The sequence below is a fragment of the Bactrocera neohumeralis genome, chromosome 6, assembly GCF_024586455.1.
Source record: "Bactrocera neohumeralis isolate Rockhampton chromosome 6, APGP_CSIRO_Bneo_wtdbg2-racon-allhic-juicebox.fasta_v2, whole genome shotgun sequence".
NCBI lineage: Eukaryota > Metazoa > Arthropoda > Insecta > Diptera > Tephritidae > Bactrocera > Bactrocera neohumeralis.
The window spans coordinates 56346346-56370752 of NC_065923.1; the positions used below are offsets into that span (position 1 = coordinate 56346346).

At 37.4% G+C, this 24407-nt stretch overlaps 1 protein-coding gene across 10 annotated transcripts in view; it reads right to left on the reverse strand.

Annotated features, from left to right (window-relative positions):
• Window positions 1–24407, reverse strand: part of LOC126762269 (hemicentin-1) — a 545135-nt gene that overhangs the window by 42679 nt on the left and 478049 nt on the right. For all 10 annotated transcript variants that reach the window (XR_007667437.1, XM_050478903.1, XM_050478904.1 and 7 more), the window contains exons 8-18: window positions 19649–19747; window positions 19267–19426; window positions 19046–19157; window positions 6062–6243; window positions 5506–5681; window positions 5257–5388; window positions 5003–5118; window positions 4057–4441; window positions 3519–3648; window positions 3225–3320; window positions 917–1075 (exon numbers count right to left, since the gene is read on the reverse strand). Coding sequence is in view for 9 of the 10 variants with exons in the window: in XM_050478903.1 (XP_050334860.1) it covers window positions 917–1075; window positions 3225–3320; window positions 3519–3648; window positions 4057–4441; window positions 5003–5118; window positions 5257–5388; window positions 5506–5681; window positions 6062–6243; window positions 19046–19157; window positions 19267–19426; window positions 19649–19747 (1747 nt within the window). In the remaining variant the exon portion in view is untranslated. The remainder of the gene's footprint in view (window positions 1–916; window positions 1076–3224; window positions 3321–3518; window positions 3649–4056; window positions 4442–5002; window positions 5119–5256; window positions 5389–5505; window positions 5682–6061; window positions 6244–19045; window positions 19158–19266; window positions 19427–19648; window positions 19748–24407) is intronic.

Below are 24407 nucleotides of genomic sequence, written 5' to 3' on the forward strand. Positions count from 1 at the left end.
GCATAAATAGTATTAACGGTATGTGAATGGCGTTGAAACTTTTCAATAATAAATATTAAATAGGCTTATCAAAGCGTGACCAGCTGTGAAATTCGAAGCACCCGCCCGCACCACACACCGCAGCGAGCTTAGCCACACGCATCCACACTTTGTGGATGGATATGGGCGGAGGTGTCTGAGTGAGTGTGGTTAAAATGCAGAAATTTATGGCTTCGAACCATTTACCGCATATTTTTTGCTAAATAATTCTACATAATACGAATGAGGCAAACGATTGTGAACGAACGCAAATAATAGAAATATTAAAAAACGCGACGGGCATTCAACAAGGGGCTCAAACACTCTTATGGATGTGTATTTGAACGTATGACATTACAAAAGACATAACAATTTTGTGGCTGTGACTTGGCAACAATTGTAGAAAAAGGTTCCAATAAAATGCCCGACACGGCGCTGAAAGGCAAAGTATCAAAATGGAAATAATCATAAAAATTCGTAAAATTATTCGGACAATTTCAAACACTTGCGTCAATGGCTCTGTACACGCCTGACAAGCCGCCAAACAAAGCGCATGAAAGGACACTTTCAAACATCACAGACATGCAGTTAAACGTACTAAACAAGTGAAATGCATATGTGTCTGTGCTCTTGTAATACAAATTCCGCTGTGTTGACAGCTTCCCCTCTTTACAGAATGTAATTTGAAATGTTTTGAAACGCTAGGATTTTTGTTTGTAATTGTAATTCTAGAGAAAAAGGTCGCTTAGAAATGACATGTGACAATTTCATAACGGTCGTAATTTCAAAAGCGTCCCTTTTCTTTATTACAAAGTGTAATACCTATAATTCTTATTTTAGCGACAAAGTTGAAGAATAAAAATTCGAAAACTGTTCGAAGAGAAGTGTTTCAACTTACATTGTACATCGATGATTGTTTCGACTGTGCTCTTGCCGTGCTTATTGGAGGCAACACATGTGTAGACGCCGGAGTCATTGCGTGTCATTGGCGTGTTGATGATTAAAGCCTGATCCTGCCCCAGTTTCGTATTGTTGAAGTACCAACTGTAGTGAGCGCCTGCAATTGAGAAATACAAATTGAATTATATGTGTATTTGAATTGATTTTGTTCTCTGCAAAATGTATGGATAGTAAAATAATGTAGAAGTGTATATCCAGCAATTTACTTCCCATTCAACTGACTAAAAAAGATTTGTACTTTTCAGCTAGCAAGCCGTTTATTTTTATGGGTAAATCTAAACTACCGTTAGAGTGGTTGGAGTGGAAATTATAGGCTAGATAAGCTAAGCTGATAACTTGTTCTCTCATAGAATTAAGGAGAAATGTTACTTTGCATTTCTTTTTAAGTGTTAAATAGAAGAGAAGTGTTCCCTTTTGTACTCAAATTGGTACGGATAGTGAATTATATTGTATATATCCGAAAGTCAATCATTTGGGACTGATTTATGGAATATCAAAAAATAAAAAAACCCAGTAATTCAGAGACTTATTTAGGAACAAGAGTTGGCAGTTATTATTTGGAATATTTTCCTCTCATTTAAAGGTAAAATATGCTCTTTCTTTCATTCTATATATCTTTCTATTTAATTCTGTGCCTTCCCTTCTTTTACTTTTAATCAATGTATATATATATATACTCGTATATATATTCTTATATATATATATTCTTTTTTTTAAGAGTTTTAGATATATACATACATTAGGAACCAATGATGATAGCGGAACAAAACTTTACAAAAATACGGTATTTGAAAAATATGTAAATGACGTATAATGAAATCTCGATTATCACTTTATCATGCGAGAGTATAAAATGTTCGGTGACACCCGAACTTAGCCCTTCCTTACTTGTTAAATATAGCTTTTAATTTATTCAAAAGTGGCTTTAAGTTTATTTTTAACACGAAAATGTATTTTAATTAAAAGTTCAAAAGTAACAATGTAAAAGTAATTTTAACGCTCGATCCGTCGCGCTCGCCGTCTCGTCTATTACTCGTCGTCCAATCAGTGAGATGATGCAACAGTTCACTGAGCCAGCTCGCTCAGGATAGAGTTGCCATCCCACATACATTCTTTTTTTAAGAGTTTTACAAATATTATGGACTCAGTTTCTTTTTGGGAGAGTTGTTGCAGCTTCGTGTAGTACCTATGTATGTCATATACATAAAAATGTATATATGATATAAGTATAATAAGCATCAATTCGCACTGCCAATCTCGAAGAGGCTGACGTATTTTTAGTTCCAGCGCTTCCGTTGATAAATAGCTAACAGTATCAGTATCACTCTTTTAATTTAGTATTACTATCTTTTTCATTAGCTGGGTCAACTCGCCAGAAGTGAGTGACACCACAGAGACTCTGGAGCCAAATATTAAATATTACAAACTATGAAGTAAATGAAGCAAGATGATGGAAGCTTAGTGGAAGCTTTTTTGAACACAATATTTGAACCAATTCACACTGAAACATCTTCGAAATTCTGAATTTTTTACAACTTCTTGTAGACTGGTTGGGAAAAGTTACATGAAACGGTAAGCGTAAGCTTCTGCAAGTTGAATAATCTGTTCTTCCTTAGTAGCATCTACACAGAGCTTAAAAAATTAATTGTATTTCCCTAAATAATCCGGCTGCCAACAATGATTTTGTATAAATCTCGACAAGACAACCTTCCTTAACGTGGAAGTGTATGTGTTTTGCATGTTGCGACATATTTAAATCCTGTTGATTTACAATTTGCAGCAAGTGTTTACAAAAATATGTTGACGCGGTCTTAAGACTTCCCATAGCACGCATGGGAACCCTTCAAAAATGTCAATTTCCACATGACTCAACCTCGATTTTCGCAAACGCCTTGACGCGCTGCTGACATAAGCGCATAATATAACGGTACCGTTGCGCCACTTGAGACCGCACGCCAGTCAACACGCTCCATCGGCGCGTCTCACAATCCACTGGCTAAGTGTGTGCGAGTTGGGCAGCTAAGACTGAGGCAGAAGTTGAGGCTACTGTGTGTTGCCATGTCACTCTTGTCATTTATGTCAACGCTGACAGAAATTGCTGACATTTTCAACTTGACATTTACTACAACCGTCAATACACTGTAACACAATAACAATCGAGCTGACATGACGTGTGTTTGTGCGTATTATTTGCATAACTGTCAGATGTAAAATAGATATATTTGTAATCTGCAATGGATACTTACTCGGGTTAGCTTTGGCATTGCAAATAACACGACCGGGTATAGTGCCTTCCTGCACGTAAACCTTCTCCTCCGAAACGGTTGAGTTCTCCGGCGCATCTGTTAGTGAGAAAGTGGAAGTAGAGGATTACAAAATGAAGCAAATGAAATAAGCTAAGAATATGTATGGATATTATTCAAAAATACTATACAATTCTACAAATATTTAATGTTTTTCGTTTTGCTGTTCAAAGGTTTGAGAGATTGTATCACTTGTCAAACCTTAGATATTTGTTCATAATTTTTCTTAGAACTCACATTCAATGGAAAAGTAAGTGGCGCTTTTGATGCCGGGTCCAACGGTGTTTCCTGTAGATACGCAAGTGTAGTTCGCGCTATCCGACTCGATGTCGAACTTTTGATTGGGCCAATTTGACATATTGAAGTGCTTTGTACGAACACAGTGGGAAAAAAAGGAAATAATGTTTTATTGCTTAAATAAAGTATAGAATATTTTAAAAAGATATTTTATTTCAAGATCTCATCTAGTTTTTGTTAAAAAAAAATGTTATGAGTCGCAAAATATGAGAAAGGAGACAACAAAAGACAAAAACTTAATTTCAGTGCTTGTAATAGCCAGCCATTATTACTTGGTCGAATTTTCTTCAATCCTCAAGTTTGGCAAAACTCAATTTCATACTTAAATTTTGAATTCACTTCTTTCATAAAATTTAGTCTTCAACGTATAGAATCCGCCCAAGATTCTTTTTCTAGTAGACTATTTAAATGTCTTTTTTTATCATATTATATCAACCTGTTTCCAAATAACTTCTTAACAAATGATTTCCGTACTCACCAGCACTGAGAGCATGCTCTCAAAGTCGCCCGTCGCCGGTGACGCGTCCACGTACTTCTCCTTGATGAAGTACCGCGTGTCGTTCTTTTCAATGGGCTCTGTGCCCTTCAACCAGGTGATTTCACAGCGTGGCACACATTCGATACGACATGTCAGATTTGCTGTGCGCGATGTGTGCAACATGCCCGTATATGGCACCAGATTCTTGATGAAGAATGGTGGTGCATGCACTTCTAGATTAACGCTAGCCATGGCGCCCTTACCGCCCTCATTGTATGCGTAGCAAGAGTAGTTGGTGCGGCTGTCCAAACCCACCGGCTCCACAGTCCAATCTTTGGTGACGATATCCTGCAAGGGTCCAAGTCCTCCACGCTGCCAACGGAATCTATGTGGATGCATTAACATTTGGGCACGATAAGTAAAGGAGCCCATTTTGCGATATAACGAAAGTTGTTGTTGTTGTAGTGAAGAATTGATGTCGGTAAATATTGCAGATGAATCATATGAGGTTGATGTTGATGTTGATGATAATTGTGATGAAGTGTTGTCCACCGCATACGGTTTCGCCACATTGTAGAGTGTTAGAATTTGTGATTTTGGTGAGAATGTGGTGAGTGTGAGCAATGTACATAGGGGTGTATGACTGTTCAGGCCAATTAGTGTATGCGTTTCTTTTTGAATTGTTTGATTGCTATGTTGTTGTTGGTGTTTGTCAAGCAATGGATAATTTTGTTGTATCAACGCCTCATAAGCTGCCTCAGCCTCAGAGGGGTTTAACACTTGAACAGTATGGAAATGTATATGGAATTGATCACCCGTATGGGGTGTGGTGGAGACAAGTGATGTTTGTGATTTGATTGTTGATGTAGTTGATAATTTGGTTATGGGATAAATGGAATTGTATGAGGATGCAAATTTGGTGACTTTGTCATGCTGCTTTACAGACCTATTCGATTCTGGATATCCAGGGTCGTCTACGGAACAAGAAAATGTCACACTCTTCTTCTTCACAGCAATCAACGGAAAGTGTGTGAGCGTGGCTGGACCGGGCTCATAATGTACCTGTGAGTGTAATATAAAATAAGAGAGTTTTACTAAAAACGAATAGCTAAAATATTGTGTGGAAAATTTATAAAGATAAACGCCAGTCTAGTCCAAAAGATGAATGAAATACCAAATATTGCGTTTAGCTCCACTCACCATTAACTCTTTATCTTCGCTACGTGGTCCCCAACCGGCGGCATTGTAGCCCTCACAAGAGTAATTGTAGAAGAAGCCGCGTCCAATGCTCTCCAACAGCAATTTACTTGGATCGATATGGCATAAGTCCTCCTGAAAATTCGGGATGAAAAAAATCAATAAATATTAAATACTAAAGTGGCATACTTCGAAATGAACAATTATCAACCTACAGCAACTTCACACCTGACACAAGTGTCTCCTACTTACTTTTGTCTCCTCACAATCGGGCAGCTCTTTGAGCAACGTCGAGTTGGCATACCAACGCACTTTTGTCAGCAGTGCCGGATTAGCTTCTAAGATGTTGCAGTAGAGTGTCACATTCGATTCGTCACTCTCCTTAACGGGACCCTCGGGTATCATCAGCACTTCTACAATTGGCACAACTGAAATGAATACGAACGCAAGCACATTAGTGGTGTCTATAGATATGTACAAAGAGATTCATATAATATGCGAGGGATAAAGCTGCGAAAGAGAGGAGAAGACACCGGTAAAGGACATTAGCAACGTTTACTTGAACGGTAGTTACAACATGAGTAAACGACAATGACAATAGCACTTATGCAATAATAACAATAACAGTAAAACACTTATAGATAATAATAACAACAAAATTAAGTAAAAGTACTCGTATACTTCAGGGAGAAGAGAAGGGAGAGCGGAATTTCAGATATACATATTTGGGACCTGGCTGCTGTCACAGAGCAATAAACATTGTTTGCTGTATATATGTATCTATGCAGTATGACTCTTCGACACTTACACTGTACATCCAGGTCGATTTGCTGCTCGGAGATACCCTTGCCGATGGCATTTGATAGTTGACAGGTGTAGTTGCCGACATCCTCCTTGTCAGTAGAACGTATAACTAGTGCAACGTTCTCGGAGTTGCCACCCTCGTAGCGTTCCGTGTCGTTGACATTGACTGAATCACCGTTCCGATACCTGGAAATAGATGCAAAACGAAAAAAAGTAATTCATGTCGTGTAAGTCATGACAAAAGGAAGATGTAGAAGGTTATAATAGGTGTAGATAGTTACTTGGTAAGTGTATTTCTTAAAGGTAATATGTGCATTGGTGTAAAGCAAAAAGCAAACTGCCGCATAATATTTTTAAATGGAGACTTTTTAAGACAATGGCACAATTGATATTAAAGTTGTTATTCAAATTTTTGCTAAAACTTTCTTATAAATTTTTAAATAACTCTGTACCAATCTGTACCGATATAATACTGTGAGTTTACAGAAATCCAGAACAACCAGAAGAAACCTGTCACAAAATAGATGAAAACCTGAACTTCATTAACCGGGCTGTCGTAAATTTTGGTATTTGGATACAATTCTGAAGACGATGGTGAACGATGGCAGTTGAACAAAAAATGAAATAGGCGAGGTAACTGAGGCTCTTAAGAAGCCACGCCGGCTCAAAATGACAAAGACTCGTTTAATCTGAGCAGCGGTTATACAATTTTTGCCTCGACATATGACAATGGACGAATCTTGGTTCTTCATTTCGCTACAAAGATCAATTTATAGTCAGTTGAGTGGACTGCTGCGTGAAGCGAAAATATATATACATATTTATGTATGTCAAAAGAAAAACTTATATCATCAATACATAGATAAAAGGAACTCGATTTTCCTGTCCCTATGTCCCTTTGTATGCTTAAATCTCTAGAACTACGAAACGGATATTGATGCGGTTTTTTTGATATATAGAGGGATTGAAGAGAAAGATATATGTATATGTATAATCTGTCCGTCTGTCTGTGTGTATATAAGTTAGCACCCCATACATTTAAGAAGTATCATATGATGCATTAATATCATATGATACAAAGCAATATAATATGACACCACTATATCGCTGAGAGTGTGACAAGTGTAGTGGCAACTCGTGGAAAGCGCAACGTCAGCGAAGTGCCAACCTGTGGGAAGCGCAGCGTCAGCAAACTCCATACCCGTTGCAGCGGCAAACGTAGGTTTAGAGTTAAGCGTAAATAATTGTAAAATTCAGTTCTTGCACAGAATTCAATAAAGGAGCATAGCTCCCAAATAAAGGGGCATAGCTCCCGCAAAACTTTTTTTTATTAAAACTAACTAAACGTTTTTTAACTTATATACGAACTAATCTCTCAGTTTTTAAGATATCGTTTTGAAATTTCATAAACGTCATTTTCTCTTCAAGAAGCTGTTCATTTATCGAAATGCCGATATTGGACCACTATAACATATAGCTGCTATACAAACTGAACGATCGGAATCATTTTTTTTGCATTTGCTGTGGTATCTTCACGAAATTTTACATGGATTACTGCTTGAGGTAATAACATAATCTCCGACAAAATTATTCATATCGGATTACTATAGCACATAGCTTCCATACAAACTGGACACATAGTTACTAAAAGAAATGTACCTGGGAAGGGTATATTAGCTTCAGTACAGCCGAAGTTAACGTTTTTTCTTGTTTCTGAGTTTCTAATGCGATGTCGTAAATAATAAAATTTTTTCCGCTTACGTTGCAAACGCAAGGTGAACCCTACTACTGCTACTACTACTTGTACCCATTGAAAAGGTCTACAGAACATTTTTAATATCGGAGCTCTCTAGCAAGGAATATTTAATTGGAAACGATGAAGTATATGCGTACAATTTCAAACTAATCCTTCCTAAAAAATAATACAGTTGCTAAATATTTGGTATAGTAGAATAGAACTGCAACCAAATACATAGTGCAATGGATTATAACTGGCTCAGTAATCAGTCGATGAGTATTATACCACGTGCATCCCAAAAGACTGATGTCATAACCTTGCCAGCTGACTTTTTCGTATTTCCGCGCTTGATGCGCGCTTCATCACGTGTAGTCCACTTTGCACAGAGCTTTCGCCTCTTCAGGGCTACCACTACCTTCATTTTCCTCGGTGCTCATTTCGCCTCTTAACAACTTAGCAAATCTCTTTTCAACGGTTGAGCTCTCTGGTGCAAAGCCCAAATTCAACAGTATTTTCCCCCAAAAAGCAATGCTTTATTAACACGAGAAATGCTTTTATGATCCATTTTTTTGGAAACTAACACAAGTTGCCTCACAAAAATGCTATATCTCATTAACTAAGGTAGTAGTAGCGTCACCCCCAGTAAAGCGTATATATGTAATATAATTATTTGATTTATTTGAGGAATTCCAACTTTTGTGGCAATAAAACGCTTTTAAAGCTTCAGACTTTATATTTTTAATAATAAATAAGCATAGAGGTAGATTTCTAATACAAGTATATAGCAATAGAAGTTAATTTATTATAGCATTACATAAGCATTTGTTGATCAGAGCTAATAAATTAGTTATGCATGTCGAATGTCGTTAGCGACATGTTTCAAGGTTCCGTCCAACTTGGCACGTTTGCCTTTGACTTGCAGCACGCTAAGATATGGCCTTGCAATTGCCGCGCTTGCATAAGCGTAGCGGAAGGCAAAATAAGGGAACTTGAAATGTAACATTACCCCGGCAACCTGCCGACTGCATGCAAATTGAATGCTCCTGCATTAGCCGGAAGATTAACAATGTGCGTCGGCTGGGGTTAAATTATTTGTCGGTATGCGCCATTTATATACCCAGCTGGTTCGATGAAATCAATCGTAGGATGGAAAGTCATTTACTTGGAAGCGATTTAAAATGAATTAAGCGTGGCATTAACTATTGAAGCGTAACATAGACGATAATTATGGGTTGTATTCAATTTGTGCTCATCGGAAATGCAATGGCATAACTGAAGAGGAATATTTTCCTTGCATCAAACCGTAAGGCGTTTTCACAGTGGCCTCAAGCAGTTAGCAGTTTGCTGCAGCCTTTCAGGCGCAAGTTTTACTTATTCCTTGAAATTTCGATATCATGACTGAGCAACTCGAACAATATGTTGCTTGAATTACAATTGACTCTCATTACATAAAAGCTTGACGCTACAAAAACAATATCGAATAGCCAATTCTTACAGTTCAACCTAGCGAGTATCAATTCTGCTACATTGCATATTTTTAGGTGAAAAGAAAGCTTTCGATCGCATTGGATTTCGCAGCTAAAAATGATGTTGCGAATGACAAAATGCCAATGCCATTAAAACGTCAAGGCCTAGATTTTATGGAAGTAAATTTCTGAGAGAATAAATTTTGCAAAATACTTCAAAACTTCGTATGTGTGTTGCTTATCAGCCTGTCTGAGCATTAATACAATGTTTTGTTGCTTTTTCCGATTGTGGCGATAAATTTTTGACCGTAATGCAACCGAATGACAGAAGGTGTGCCATAAAATTTAATTGATTTACCAGAAGAAAAGCAGACACCGCTAAAAGAAATGCGCAAGCAAATAAGAAGGAGACTGGTTGGAGGCTGGATGGATAAGGTAAGCTGGGTTAGGGATTCAACCTAGCTTTAGGATTATGTTCCATAAAAAATTTAAGCTATCCCACATTATCGGGTTATTGGAATAAATTTTCTATTCAAAACCTAAATTAGAAAGCATTTTTTAGCACGTAAGAAATAGAGGTTATGACAGTTTCGTCTATTTAACTTCTTTAGAGTACGTTTTAGGGAGAATTTTATTACTTCTTGATTCCGTGGACGAAATAAAAGTTAAGTTGGTTGATGCGTTATGCCACACAATTAAGCACGAGGATTTGACACTGTTAAAAGGCTGCTCCGTTTTTGCGAGGCTGACTGTCAAATATCATGGAAATCAAAAGGTCGACTAAACACCGTGATCAATTTTTTCGAAATCTAACAAAACTACTATCAACTAATCTCGACTAAACCGTTAATGCTATTTTTTACATTCTCAATTTTAGAAAGAAAAGAACACTATATGAACCACCCTATATCTAACATATAATTATGTCTGTGTAGCGTGTTTCAACATTGTTTATGCCTGCTTACCTTAATTTTTATGAACAAATCTGATATACCCATTTGCTATAGGTTTATCTCGGGTATAAAGACAGAATTTTAAATAATATGCAATTGGTGCGCAAAAAGTAATTGCAATGACGGCATTGCCTGCGGAAGCAGAGAAAGATAATATTCCTGTGTACTTTTCAGGAGTCCTTGCATCACCTGCCCAAGCACAAGTGTCCGAGCACATACTGACACACACGCATTCACTTAAAACCACATCTGCAGGGCATTAAGAAACGAGCAATGCGTCGCGCGTTATAAATCTGCCCGTCGTTTTCGGGCGGCAACGGTGTTCGACCAACTGTAGGGCGTAATTAATTTTATTGTAATTATCGGTCGTAGCAACAATGGCAAATGGCGCAATAAGCCAACATGTCGGAAAAGTTAAGAACGCTCGAGCGCAGTTGGCCTCAATGCGACAGGATGGACGGCTGCCCATGGAAAGGCCCTGCTGTGTGCATCTCAGACTGCACTTTTAATACGCCATTTTATCTCTATACATATGTATGAGTATATATAAAGATATATGCAGATAGAATGAAGAAAGCGCAAATGAGTTGCCAGAACACTCTGAGAGTCAATCTGTAAGCGAAGCGTTTCGCACTTTAAAATATTACACGGCGTCATTCCACATACATACTTGCAACAAAATTTAAAGTCTTTGTGGAAAGAATGGCGTTGTTCTTCTGTAGGCGGTGCTCGCTTAATTGCTTGACTAAAAAATTGCTTAATTGCGAGTAATGAATTTTAATGGGTAGTGACCGTGGATTTACAATTAATTCGTATTTTTAATTGGATTGCAGTTGTGACTGTATGTTAAGGCATTAAAAGCGGGTTTTAAAATGTGAAAATAAACACTTCTCTGAAAGTTTAAGTCATATAGGATTTCATTGGAATCTCGTTTATATTTTAATGATATATGCTTAAGCTGACTATTGTTTAATAAAAAAATTTATAATCCCAAGCATCTCATCACATCGCCTAGTATTCACATAGAAGAAGTCAGTTTTGGCTTTTACTGAAAACGTTCCACATATGCCATCGTATGAAATTTATCGCACTCCTTCGTTATGCTGAGATAAGCTAGTTTACTACTGCGTTCAAACACTCCAACGTTTGTTGCCTTATCAAAGTTTTGGAAGCCGGAGGAACGAGGTAGTGCGAAAGACAACATTTTGCAGAAGATGTTGAGCATAATTATCATCAAAATTTCCCTCACTTGAACACAGTCTAAGTAACTTTTCTTATCCTTAGATTTAAATATTCATACAAAGTGCAATTTTCTTTAAGGATTAAAAGATAGCTTTGGAAGAGATGGACAAAATAAACTTAAAATACGGAAACAACTCTTCATTAAGCTGCCAAACAAATACGAGTACTACATCAAAATATGTCTGCGATGAACATATCGAAATCTTGAAGTCAATTAAATTTATGTCCCCATACTCAACAATGAGGGAGTTTCAAAGAGCGTATATTAATTATGAAGCTGCTGGCCTATGTCTAACAAGTGTCGAGAAATCGGTAGAGGGTGTGTGTGAATTTATATGTAGAACATCCGATGAAAGTAGGTTTGCCGGTTGGAACTAATAAATATTCCACTAGTAGTCATGCCATTGACTAAATCATAAACCTGTTCATGGTTTAATGTATATTTTTGCTCAGGTGTTACCTCTGTAAAGTCATTTATACGATTACATTACCAATCAAGTAAAAGATGTAGATGAAATTTAAATCAGCCTTTTTGGAGTAATATCTAAGTATTTAATTTTTCAGCCGCAATCGGCGCTAATCATATCTTTTTCTTTCAGCAATTTACCAAGAAAGAAATTTCATATACTATATACCATAACTACGTATCAAGAATATTCCGATAGTTATTTACACAGGCGCTAGGTTACATACACACACTTGCTCTCAGTTGACACTTTATGCGTTTTAATCAGAACAACCGCTTGACAAGTGCACTTTCAACGGGTCAGGATGCGGATCAGTGGGTCAAAGAGCGAACATTTTTGAAATTGTATTAAAATTTCGATAAAAGCGCGTGACACTCGAGGAATGTGTCAGGCGCACTCATGAATACGAGGCGGATCCAGAAGAAGATGACATATCTGCGCGAAAATGCATAGAAGTGGAGTCGGTGCAAGTCTTGTTTCCACGCTCTTAATTCGAATGCACGCACAGTGTGGTGACCCATAAACGCGCACACATCCACAGAGCAAGTGCCGCAGATGTTACAGCGAGTAAACTTCGGGGTCACTGAATAACTGGAAATGTGATTGTGCGCTGTAACGTAGAAGTAGTTGCTGAAGTAGTAGTATATAGTAGGATATATAGGTGGCTGAACACAAAAGTTCGCGCAAATGTGCAGACACACAACGAAAAATGAACGCGGAAAACGGTAAATGACACGTGCCAACCTGCTGCGTTGTGGATAGTGCGGCTGGAAAACGAAATTGCTCGCATGAACAAGAGGTGGATGCGAATGTGGCAATGCCGTTGACACATTGTAGAACAAAATAGTTGAAAGGAATTAAGAGACGTAGTCTGTTGTTGGGAAAGACTGTGGCGGATATACATAGTTAGTAGAGTGGCAGTCGAGAGCTCGGTGGTAAGTAAGAATACAGTCGGCTAAAATATGCATGGAGGTGAGCAAAATTTTTTGGAAGATTTACAGATTAGAAGTTCTATGACAACTTTTGTTACAATATAAGTTTCATATTTTAAGTCCCAAACAAGTTTTTTGGTGTATGTTCTGAAATAGAAAGTCTATTGAAACTCGGCTTCACGAACAATAGCGTGAGTGACAAAGTGAACGTTCTAGGCAAATAGGAAGAAAACTAAAAAAATTTAAATTGGCGGTAAACGTTCAGTTGAAAGTCGGGCCTGTATAATCGGTACAGAAAAGACTTTATCGAACCAGAGGATTACGGAAACTAGATGGAGTTTCTCTAAAGTAGTGGACGAATGTTTTCGCTCGCTGGGAATATTGCTGCAATAACAACAGCAGAGTCTGTAAGTTATTGTAATTGTGCTAAAATTAGAGACTTGTTTTTATCAGTCCATTTCAAATTTCTTTAATAAAAAATAGTTCTATTTGGTTGCCTTCAAGGAATCGAAAAATATCGTAATTAAAAATCAAAAAACTCGAAAATATGGTTTATATATATACATATATACATATTTTGCCACGTTCTAATAAAAAAACCAAAACCATATTTTCGAGATTATATATATATATATATAATATTCGTTTTTGTACTACTAATATCTTTTTGGATCACTATACCTCGCTATGAGTCGTTTGCGTTTGTGGCATATGTGTATATCAACGCGCGTTCAACGGTTAACATTTTAAAAGGCACTGCCGCTAGTTGTAACGGCACTAACTGTTACAAATGTACATACTTGTATGTATGTATGTGTGCAGTTTCGAAATCCGATCCGTACTAGCAACAGTCAAGTAATTCCGATTCTTGACTAAAAAGTCGTTATATCAAACGTTGTTATTGTTTTCCAAATATGACCTTTTACGCATTCTCAGAGACAGTCAGTCAACGAGACAAGAGCGTTACACTTTGCAGGGGTGCACAGGCGTGGTGAAGAAGGGGTGCAACTGCTGCTGGAGAGGTGTTTGGATTTGTTCGACAACTCAAGTTATGTGAAGAGAATGCCTGCGACATATTTGTGCCACAATTTGTTGCAGGCATACATAAAAACTATGCGTCGGTGCCACGTAAAGAAATCGCACGTCACCTACAAACACAGAGACACATGTGTGTCATGTACTAGTGGGGTCTGGCTAGTGGGTGTGTGGATATTGTAAATTTTGCGCAAAGATTGCAGTTGCAAAAGTAAGGCGCTCGCGCGAAGCGGGGCCAACCAGTCACTTACACACGCTTACATACGCAGCTCAAGAGTATAAGCAGTCTTGCAACGAAATTGCTGCAATCCAAGTGGCAGCTACAGAATCTGTTTGTTTTATTGCGGCAGGATTTGTGCGCCACATGCCGCCATCGGGAGCGTAGAGAGCCCGAGTGCCGATGAAATAGTGGGTGTTGTAAATGTAACATTGCTGGCTTATTCGCAAGTTTGTTATGAGTTGGCGGTGCTGCAGTCATTGTTGTTGTTCATGCTGCTGTTGTTGAATTTTATGCTTTTTGAATACGGAATTTGCGCTTTTGTGGCAATTGCAATTTATGCAACATTCTAACGTCGCATATGCACGCATTCACAGTGTGGCACATGTGCATAAATCGGCGCATATTTACCACAAGGCTTCGCAAATACACACATACACATGCTTTAGATGACTTTTAGAGTGGCTTGTTTTTGCTATAGCTGATGTTGCATGCCGCACTTGCTAGTTAGCCGAACTGTCAACTGTAAACAAGCAAAATATCAACACAGCAAAACGTTGCAGTGCGCTCCTGCCACATTGCAGAGTGCAACAAAAAAGAAAAAACAAAAAACATGCAACAAATATGAAGTCACACCATCCGACGAGGCAGCCAACCGAGCAAACGTACAATCAGCGTGCGAAGAAGCGCATTTGAAGCGGCTGACAGTCTTTGGGCTGTTGCTGCCACTGTGGCAAGCTGCATATTTACTTGTTGTTACATATATCGTTGTTGTTGCTGTGCTTCAATCAGGCTCCTGTCTCTTCATCTCCCCGCTATTGCGGCAGGCAGAGCAGTTGTGTCAGAGCAACAGCAGGAAGGATGTGCCCTCAGGACTTGACTTATGAATTGGCGCTTGAAATAGAGAAAATACCGAAATGAAGAAATGCACTCAAGTTGACAGCTGGAGCACTGCGGAAGCGAGTAAGAAAGGCATGTGTGCTCCCGAACAACTGCGGACTGCAAACAAATGCAGGCGTCCCATTTGTTTTCCAGTTTTCAAGTGCAGCGTTGCACACACCCTCTTCACTTACGCCTCTTAAGCGCTCCGTGTCAGTGTCGCTTGGTTTCTATTCTCTGATATCTTTGAATATCTTATTTTGGTCTGTCGTGCCACAATTGCGTAAATACATCTCTTTGAATTTACTCCATATATGTGCAACATGCAACGCATTTCACAACACATGACATCTAATGTATTCACTTACATTCATATATGTATGTGTGTTTGCATAAATCTAGTTGTGAGCTTTGCATTTATGGATGGCTGTATGTTCTTCTTCTTGGTCAGGAAAAGTCCATGTGTGGCAGTCACATACTTTTACAAGGAATAATTTTCTTTCGGCACGTTTTTCGTACTCTGATTGGAATTTAAAAATCACCAAACTCATAAGCACACTAATTGTGCAACACTTTACAAAGTACAATTTGGACTTGGAAAATATAAAGATGAGTAATTGTTAAGGACTTATAAGTTGTTTGCTTGTGGCGGGAAGCACTTTGCACCCATATTAGTTGCAAGGGCGATTTTCTGTAACAAACTGTGGTGTACCCTGAAAGTTACCTGACTTTCAACTGTTTAGTGGATTTTATAAGACCATAAAATGAGAGAATTAACATTAGAATTGTAATAAAGAGAGATAATGAAACTTTTTCAAATTAAGTTATATCAACAGTTTGTTAAATTATTTAAATCCCGAGAGTAGCATGTATTCATTATACAAATTGTAAGACGCGAAGATAATCTTTCTGAAGTAAGAGACTATGAGCAAAGGTAGACAAAGACTTTGCTTACAATTTTAAAATTCTTTATTTATTCTTTAAAGTCTATGTCGTTCCCATCAAAGTAATTCCCCTTGACCCCAATATATGTATTCGTAACAACGTTTTTTCCAATCTCGAAGTATTTGTTAAAGTCAATTTCCGGAAAAGCTTTCAATATGCTTAGCGGTTCACGTTTAATGTCTTCAATTGACTCAAAACAGTTTCAACGGAGCGGTCGTTTGAGTTTGCTGAATAGCCACAAATCACGCGGAGTTAAATCAGCCGAATACTGTGGTTGCGGCACAATATTGGTTGAAATTTTGGAGAAAAACTCACCGATAATTATTGCAGTATGCGACGGTGCAATAGCGTGGTGGAAAACCAAGAGTTCTCGACCCATAATCCCGGTATCTTTATACAAATAGCTTTGCGCAAACGATGCATAACACTCAAAGAGTATTCCTTGTTGACAGTTTGGCCGGTCCGAAAGGGCATCACATCTCGATAATCGATGAAAACTGTCGGCATCACCTTGTATTTTGACTAGCTTTGACGTGGTTTTTTCGGCTTCGGCTCACCTTTGCCACGACATCCGACTAATTGATCGTCTGAACGTTTCGGCACCAGAAATTTGATTCCGCACACAACATTTAATGGTACTTTTCTGTTGAATAATTCCACTCATCGTAAAAATCGCCGAATCCATTTTATGTACTTCAGAAAGACAAGCGTATACTGAACACCAATGATTATTTCGATGTGATATTTGGGACAGCTGTCACTGACAGTCTAACCAACCAAAAATAAATATTTCAACGAATGTGTTGTCGCGCGAAATCTAAACTAAAAAGTCTTACAATTTTTTATGCACAGCAGGGAACCAAGTAATATTTTTTCAATTTAAACTATAATTAATCAAAATAATACATATTTGCAGTTAAAATACGATGTGTATCGCTTAAAATCTTAATTAAATAATAAGATTCTGATTTAGATATAAATGCAATGATGTTTTCTTCTCCATTCCACAGCTAATCGCCTTTGTATAGCTTAACTAGCAATTGTCCATAAGCCATAAGAAGTATTTACGAATTTTGAGGATGTTCTATACTAACGCTATATACTTGTAATTAACTGTGTTCCCCTAATCTAAAATATTCTCCCTGATTTACATATATCAATATCAATTTACATTTAGTGAGTCTCGGTTGTGATGAAGGTTCTATTGGTTGAAATCAGCGTTTAAAAAACTACGCTACTCCCGTAGCATTTAATTTTCTATTGCTACCGCTCTCACTTTGTCGGGAGCCATAGCATCGCATGTGTAGCATGTGTAACTGTAAATAATTGAGGAATGCACCGCGACCTTAGGTCTATTGTGCCCTCTCCTAACTCACATGGAATCACTAAGCCCCAGTATATTGATAAAGTCAAATATCCTACTGGGTGCTAGTGAGGCGATGTGTAACTGTAGCACATGAAAATTTGTATTAGCTCTGCTCAACTACCGCTCCCAATTTACGCCAGAGCATAGCACAGCACTTCATTTTTGGCTATTGCTACAGCTATAGTTTTTTACCTAACAAAACTCCGAGCAGAGCAGAGGACGTACTTTTACATTGTTATGGCTCTGCTTTGACTCCCGACAAAATGAGAGCGGTAGCTATAGCATAGCAATAATTCTAGGAATTTTGCTGCTACGGAGTAGGAAAAGGAAACCCTGGTTGAAATACAGCAATTTTTATTTAGCAAATTATTTAAAAAAATCGGCAAAAAAGTAAATTATTTTGAAGTATCGAGGTTCTTAGTAGACACACACGATTTTGAATTGTCATAAGGGCACTTGATTGATGTTTACAAGTGCATAAGTGTGTGTAATTTAGTATCTACCATTTTGGGCTGAGGACATTTTAAAGGTATACATTTTGATTTTAATGAATACATTTACTAGCGAATTTTTGCCTGTTCTCAAATCTCCAGCAAATGATCGATGCAAATAAATTTAGCTTCTATCGCCAATATGCTTATGCAGTCAAAAAGCTCGATCTTACTAAAAAAAAAACAAATAATTGTTTGTCAAAACATCGGTTTCCTCGGTTTATTTATTGACCGATTTCATTGCCACAAAAGCTTTAGTCTTAAACTCATATATACTTAAAGAACTACTGCAAATATTTGGACCGATATAAATGAATCGGTCATTGGGAATAGAAGCGCTCTCTCGTCGTAAATTTAAATTACCCTATAGAAATACTCATGATTTAAGCAGAGTTCGGCTTATGCATTAACTAATTATCAATAGGGATTTGGCACGAATATGCTAAGTCGGTGCTTGTGATGCCACATTACACACCCATATTGCAAGTATATGTTTCTGTGACTGTCACTGCACAAATTCTCCGCTGCGCGCTGCTTGTTTAGCCCTACGATGCTAAACATTGTTGAGTTGTTGAGCTATTTGCACACGATATTGGCGGCTGCATTAGTGCATTTACGCAATATCGGTCGTGTAACCAACACATGCAACCCTGCCACAGCGCCTGCGCCTGTGTGAATGCGTGCATATTTCATTCACTGATTGTCGCCATTTGCTTTGCGCTTCGATTTGCCATTTGCTTTATTTGCACTGCTATCTCCACGCTTGCACAATGCCTTCCTGCGAACGCTGCCTTTGTATTTGTTTTTAATTAGTTTTTTGTTTACATTTGGAAATTTAGTTTAATTGGCTTGCACTTTACTGTATCGATATTTGTCTTCGTGCGGAGTGTGTCATTGCCCCCCACTGGAGGCGACTCCAGTGCTGGCTTTTACTTTAGCAGCAGTCGTAAGTACATGTGCATGTGAGTGGGTGTGAAAATCTCTGCGCGTATGATTTTGCAACTATTTGTCGATGGTATTTGTGTGTGTGTGAGCGGTTGTTGCATTGTGACTTGGTGCACAGCGGGTAATCGCTGTCATTTGCTACCCATTAATGGACTTGAATGCAATTAAATTTATTTATTTTTGTTGAGCACACAAGTAACTTAAGACAATTAGAAATTGAAAGTCAATAAGAGGTTGTGTGTGCGTAATTCTATTTTCAAAACTTTTTATTTTTCTTTGTTTGCAAAAAAATTATATAATCCTTCTACTTACCACATGACTTGCGTCAGCGACGCCGGATTTGCGACATATTCGCAGTTGAGCAGCACGGTGTCGCTGGTGTTTACCGTAATCTCGGGTGGGCTGACCTTAACCACTGGCGGATCTATATATAGAAAATGTAGAAATGCACGGAAAGGGCTTTATGTAACACTTGTTTGCTTTAGCTTTTTTGTTGCTGTTGATTTTGTAGTTTTCGATAGCGTGCAACTTACACAAGACTTCCAGCGTCAGCGAAGATGTGAATGGTTTTTCGCGGTTTATCTGCAGCACCACGTTGTCCGCATCGCACCGGAAAATCATGTCATTCTCGAAGCGTGTCGCGTTGAAGATAAGCTCCGACTGCGTGTGATACGTGCCGTCGTCCTTCTCGAACTGACGATTGCGTTATGAAAGGACGAATATATATGAAGTATAGTTATGAAATGCATTGGAAAAGTTTAAAGTTACTACTCAGTGTATTTGTATGAGCTTAAAGGTGGGTCAACTCAAAAAGAGCAGTTATAATATATTTCATTTGGTATTTTTAGGAAGAAATTTCTGAGTTAACTTGTTAAAGAAATTCATAATTAATTTTAAATACTTGAGTTCACTTACCGCCTTCGTTCTAATTTCGGTTAAATCGTTCTCTTCGGGACTTATGACTGTTGAGGAATTGAACCACGTCAAATTCACTGCCGGTCGAGCGCCATGAATCTGAAATTATTTAAATTACGAGAAATTAAAACTTCAGTAATGAAATATTTAATGGTGGGAACTGCTGAAATTAGAAAATTTGGAATTTGTGCAAAATTTCACTAGTTTTAAACGCGAACATATTTTATCATATTTTGATTCAATATTTTATTATATAATTACTTTGATCCTCGCTGAAGGTTTTTCTTTCCAAATATTGAGCCGGTCTTATCTCATGCCATTTAATATGATAAGAAGAGGCAGATTAGTTAACCTATTTCCATAAATTAAACATATAGAAATTATTAGCAGGTGACTGGGCCAAGTGAAGCAACCATTCATAAGTGGTTTGCTATCATTAATACAGCTCATACGAGCACCAAGAGTTATGATGGACCCGAACTAATATTCATTACGTAAGAAAACAGCTGTCTTACGACGAACGGTGGAGAGTACTAAGTCGAACTAACTCACCAGTTTTCCACCGAAGTGGCAGAACTCACGCTGTAAGGCTGCAATGTGTTTCACTTCTTCCTTTGATGGAGGAGTCCTTCTTTTTGCGATATAACAGTTCCGAAGCCTACGGTTTCTATAAATAGTTATATCTAATTGCAACTCTTAAGTTTTAATAACAATTAAAACAAGTAAAGAAGGGTTGTGTTCGGATGTAACCGAATATTGTATACCCCCGCAACTTGCCAAGACCAAACCCTTTTTAGAAAAACACGCTCCCTCAATTTTATTAAAATAATTCACGATTTTGCCGTTATAATATATGAGGTATTTTCAACTGGAAGTTCGAAAATCGTTCTATTAAGTACATACATATATGGGGCTATATAATTTAATGACCCGATTCAGCCCATTTTTTATACATAGGCACACCATTATTAGGAAAGAAATTTTTCCGAATTTCTATAATAATGGGTTGTCAAAAAAGTCTTGCGGTATTTTGATTTTTTTTTTTTTTATTGAAATTGAAATGAATTTTTGATGACTCATGCCCAGCTCTTGACCGATGCTACGGCTGCTACTATGCCGGTCTCTTTCGACCAACTCAGCGATTTTATCGCAATTTTCGACGACAGGCCTTCCGGAGCGTGGCGCATCTTCGACCACCTCTACACCAGAACGAAAACGTTGAAACCATCGTTGTGCGGGGAAATGGAAACTGTATCGGGTCTATAAACTGCACAAATTTTATTGGCGGCTTGAGATGCATTTTTGCCTTTATCGTAGTAGTACTGTAAAATATGCCGTATTTTCTCTTTATTTTGCTCTATGTTTGCGACGCTATAACTCACGAACGACTTAAAAGAAACGACAATCAATCAAACACGTGTTAGCGCGTGAAATGAGCTTTCCAAAAGCATGACCCGATGCGACGAATAAAACTAGAACTAAGCGCTTTCAGCGCCAACTAGCGAAAATACCGCAAGACTTTTTTGACAACATATTATATCTCACAGACTGATCGATATTTTCGATAAAAAGTTCGCAATCGGAACTCTGATCAACATATTCGGTACCTGTGGTCTTGAATATTTTTTGCCCGATTTGAACACTTTTTGGTCATAAGGTGATATATTGGTGCATTGGTTGTAGTCCAATTTCAGGAATGTCAAGGAGTTGGTCCTGACATATGGCTTTTCATCTTTCATTTTTAAAAACGTCTCCAACACAGTCCTCTTGTGTCAACCTAGATATAAAATTTAATGCCTTTGGACTATTTATCGATTTAAGGCGCGTACGCACACGGACAGACGGACGGAGGGACAGAGAGACAGTCACTCAGATTTCAACTCGTCTCGTTATCTGGATCATTTATATATGCATAACCCTATTTCCAACGACCTTATTTTTAGCTGATACAAACAACCCTTAGGTGAAAAAACTATTATACTCTGTAGCAATATGTTGCAAAATTATCCAAATTTTCCATCACGTACAGCCCCTTGACTATACAAGTAGATAGTTAAAATCGCAAAACGTCGAACGTGTTATACAATTTTTACTATCATTTTCGGTTTTAGGAGCCCAAAAGTAGTAAAAATACAGCCACTAACATCACCGTCGCAAAATGACTGTAAGCTAGTATGATTACTTTCGGGATTTTTTTACTGATAGGTATGCTTTCAGTAAATGTATCCAAGTATATAAACTTTAAAATGGAAATCTTTTAAAGAACATTCATGTGTGAACAAACTTGTCAAAATAAGTCAACTGCAATTATGCAGTATTTACATACTATAATTTTCTGAGAATATATGCGCACATTTCTTTTAGTAATTCTCTAATAATTAAGTTCACAGCTAAAGATGATAACTTGCCATTGTGCCATTGGCTGCAAATTGAATTTATTGCCATTGATTGAAAGTAAAATTAATTAACACAATTTTCAACACCAATACACACGAACATGATCATTTGCCTTTGACTTATGATGAAGAATAAAATTTTCCGTTGCAGAAGCTGAACCAAGAACAATAAACTATCAATTAAACGCCTATTATGCATTGATCTAAATAACTGTCTGAAGGCAAAATGCCACATGTGTGTATGTTTGCCCGCTCGCTTCAGCAAACAACAGCTGTAACGGCACAATCGATGTAACGAATTATACAAAAAGCTATTAAAATTACAATAAAAAGCAATTTGCCGCATATACATAACTTGACACGAATGCCAGCGAACAATACACATTCATAGAGCAAATACCATTATGCCGTCAGGTATGTATGTGTATTTGTGAGCCTGTTTATGCGAAAGGATTTACATGAAAAAACTAGAGTTTTGACATACATACATACAGGCACGTATTGATTTATACATATGTGCATATTAAGTGTTAAGTTTTATACACTTGCATCATGTTCCTACAGAGTATAATAGTTTCGTTCATCTAACGGTGAATCTTGATGAAACTTGGTAGACATGTTCCTTGGCACCATAAGAAGCTTGGTAATGTAGATAGGCGTAACCGAACTACTGCCGCGCAAAAACGAAATTAAACGATAGAGTCCTAAAACTAAGCCCTAAATTAAGATAAAGAGCTTCTTTACACCCTGGATGGAACATGGGGCTTATGTGAATTAAAATTTGGCCGATGGTCATAATACCCCCCATATTTAGTTGAAAATCCATATCCCGGGACCTACTCTTCCGCTATCAACCAAATTCAGGATATTGATATTCCTGCGTTACCAAAAATGGGGGAAATCGAACCACAACCACGCCTATTTCCCCATATAATTCAATTTAAATACCAATTCCAGTATACAAATAAAGCACCAATTAATATAACAAAAAATTTCCAAATCGAACCGAAATGGTTCAACCCTCAGGTACCGAATATGTAGATCCAGTGCCTATAGCTGTCTTTTTACCAAAAATATCGGTCAATATGTGAGATATATAATATAATTTTGAAGATAGTGCTTTCCTGATAATAGTAATTCTGTTTATCAAAAATTGGTTCAATCAAGTCAATAATTCCCTGAGACGCCATATACCTATAATAAAGATTTTCGAACTTCCGGATGACTTTATATCGCGTATATCGGCCAATATGTGACTTATCTTAATGAAAATGGAAATATTTTAATAAAAAAATTGTATCTTTCTGCTTAAAATTGTTAAAATTGGGTGCAAACTTGATCTAGCCCCTATATAACTAATTATTAAATTTTCGAAAATTCGGCTGACTAATGAAACCCAAAGAGCTTTTAATTGATATGTGGCATTTTAATATTACTTGTATGTGTTATTGGCTAAAATAGATAAAATCGATTGAGGATGACTTAGTGTAATTTTCGCCTTGATTATAATCCATTCAAGATTTCATCGAACAATGAAGTTGAACTTTTATGCTACATTTTCCAATATTGCCAACACCTGAAGTTATTTAGCCGGCTGTTATCCTTGCAACTTGTAAGAGAATAAAATGTTCGGTTACGCCCGAACTTAGCTCTTCCTTGCTTGTTAATTTGATGCATACGTGCATAAGTTTACGTGTATATCTGATATACAGGGTGGTTCATATATGGAACGGAAAATTTCTTCTTATTGGGTTTGTTGTTTGAAGTGTCAGTTTAGAAGTCCTCATCAAAAACTCTTTTATATTTATTATACAAGAGCGTTTCTGAAATTTTTGGATTTCATTATTATTGTTCAGAATTCGTTTCTAAGCATTTCTTCCAATATAATATCGTCTGTGTTTGGAAATTTTCGCTTCCTATCTGTTATTTCTTTTATGTCCATAGCTATCTCATTGAGACTCTATAACGTCTTTTTAACTTTGTCCATTGTTTGAAAAAAAAAAACGATATGAATAGTGCCGAAGAGACATGCAATGTGTTTGGTTAGTATAATTCTGTTTCTAGAAACAGCACTAAACTCTCATTTGTGCTATTGACAGAAGTGAGAATGAAAAAGTGTATTCACCCGTATGATCTAATGATACTAGTAAACTCGAATGAAGAAGAAAATGCAACTTCGATGTGGAATTCTGAAAGAATTTTTCAAATTATCAATGAAATTACTGGATACCACACTTTTTCGGTTAATATTTATCGGAAGCATTAGGCATCTATTCGGGATTTTTCTGCTCCCTACCTTTAGGCACTACTCTCCTAAAATGTCCTTTTAAGAGCAATAAGAAAGCAAAAGAGTTATGTAACTT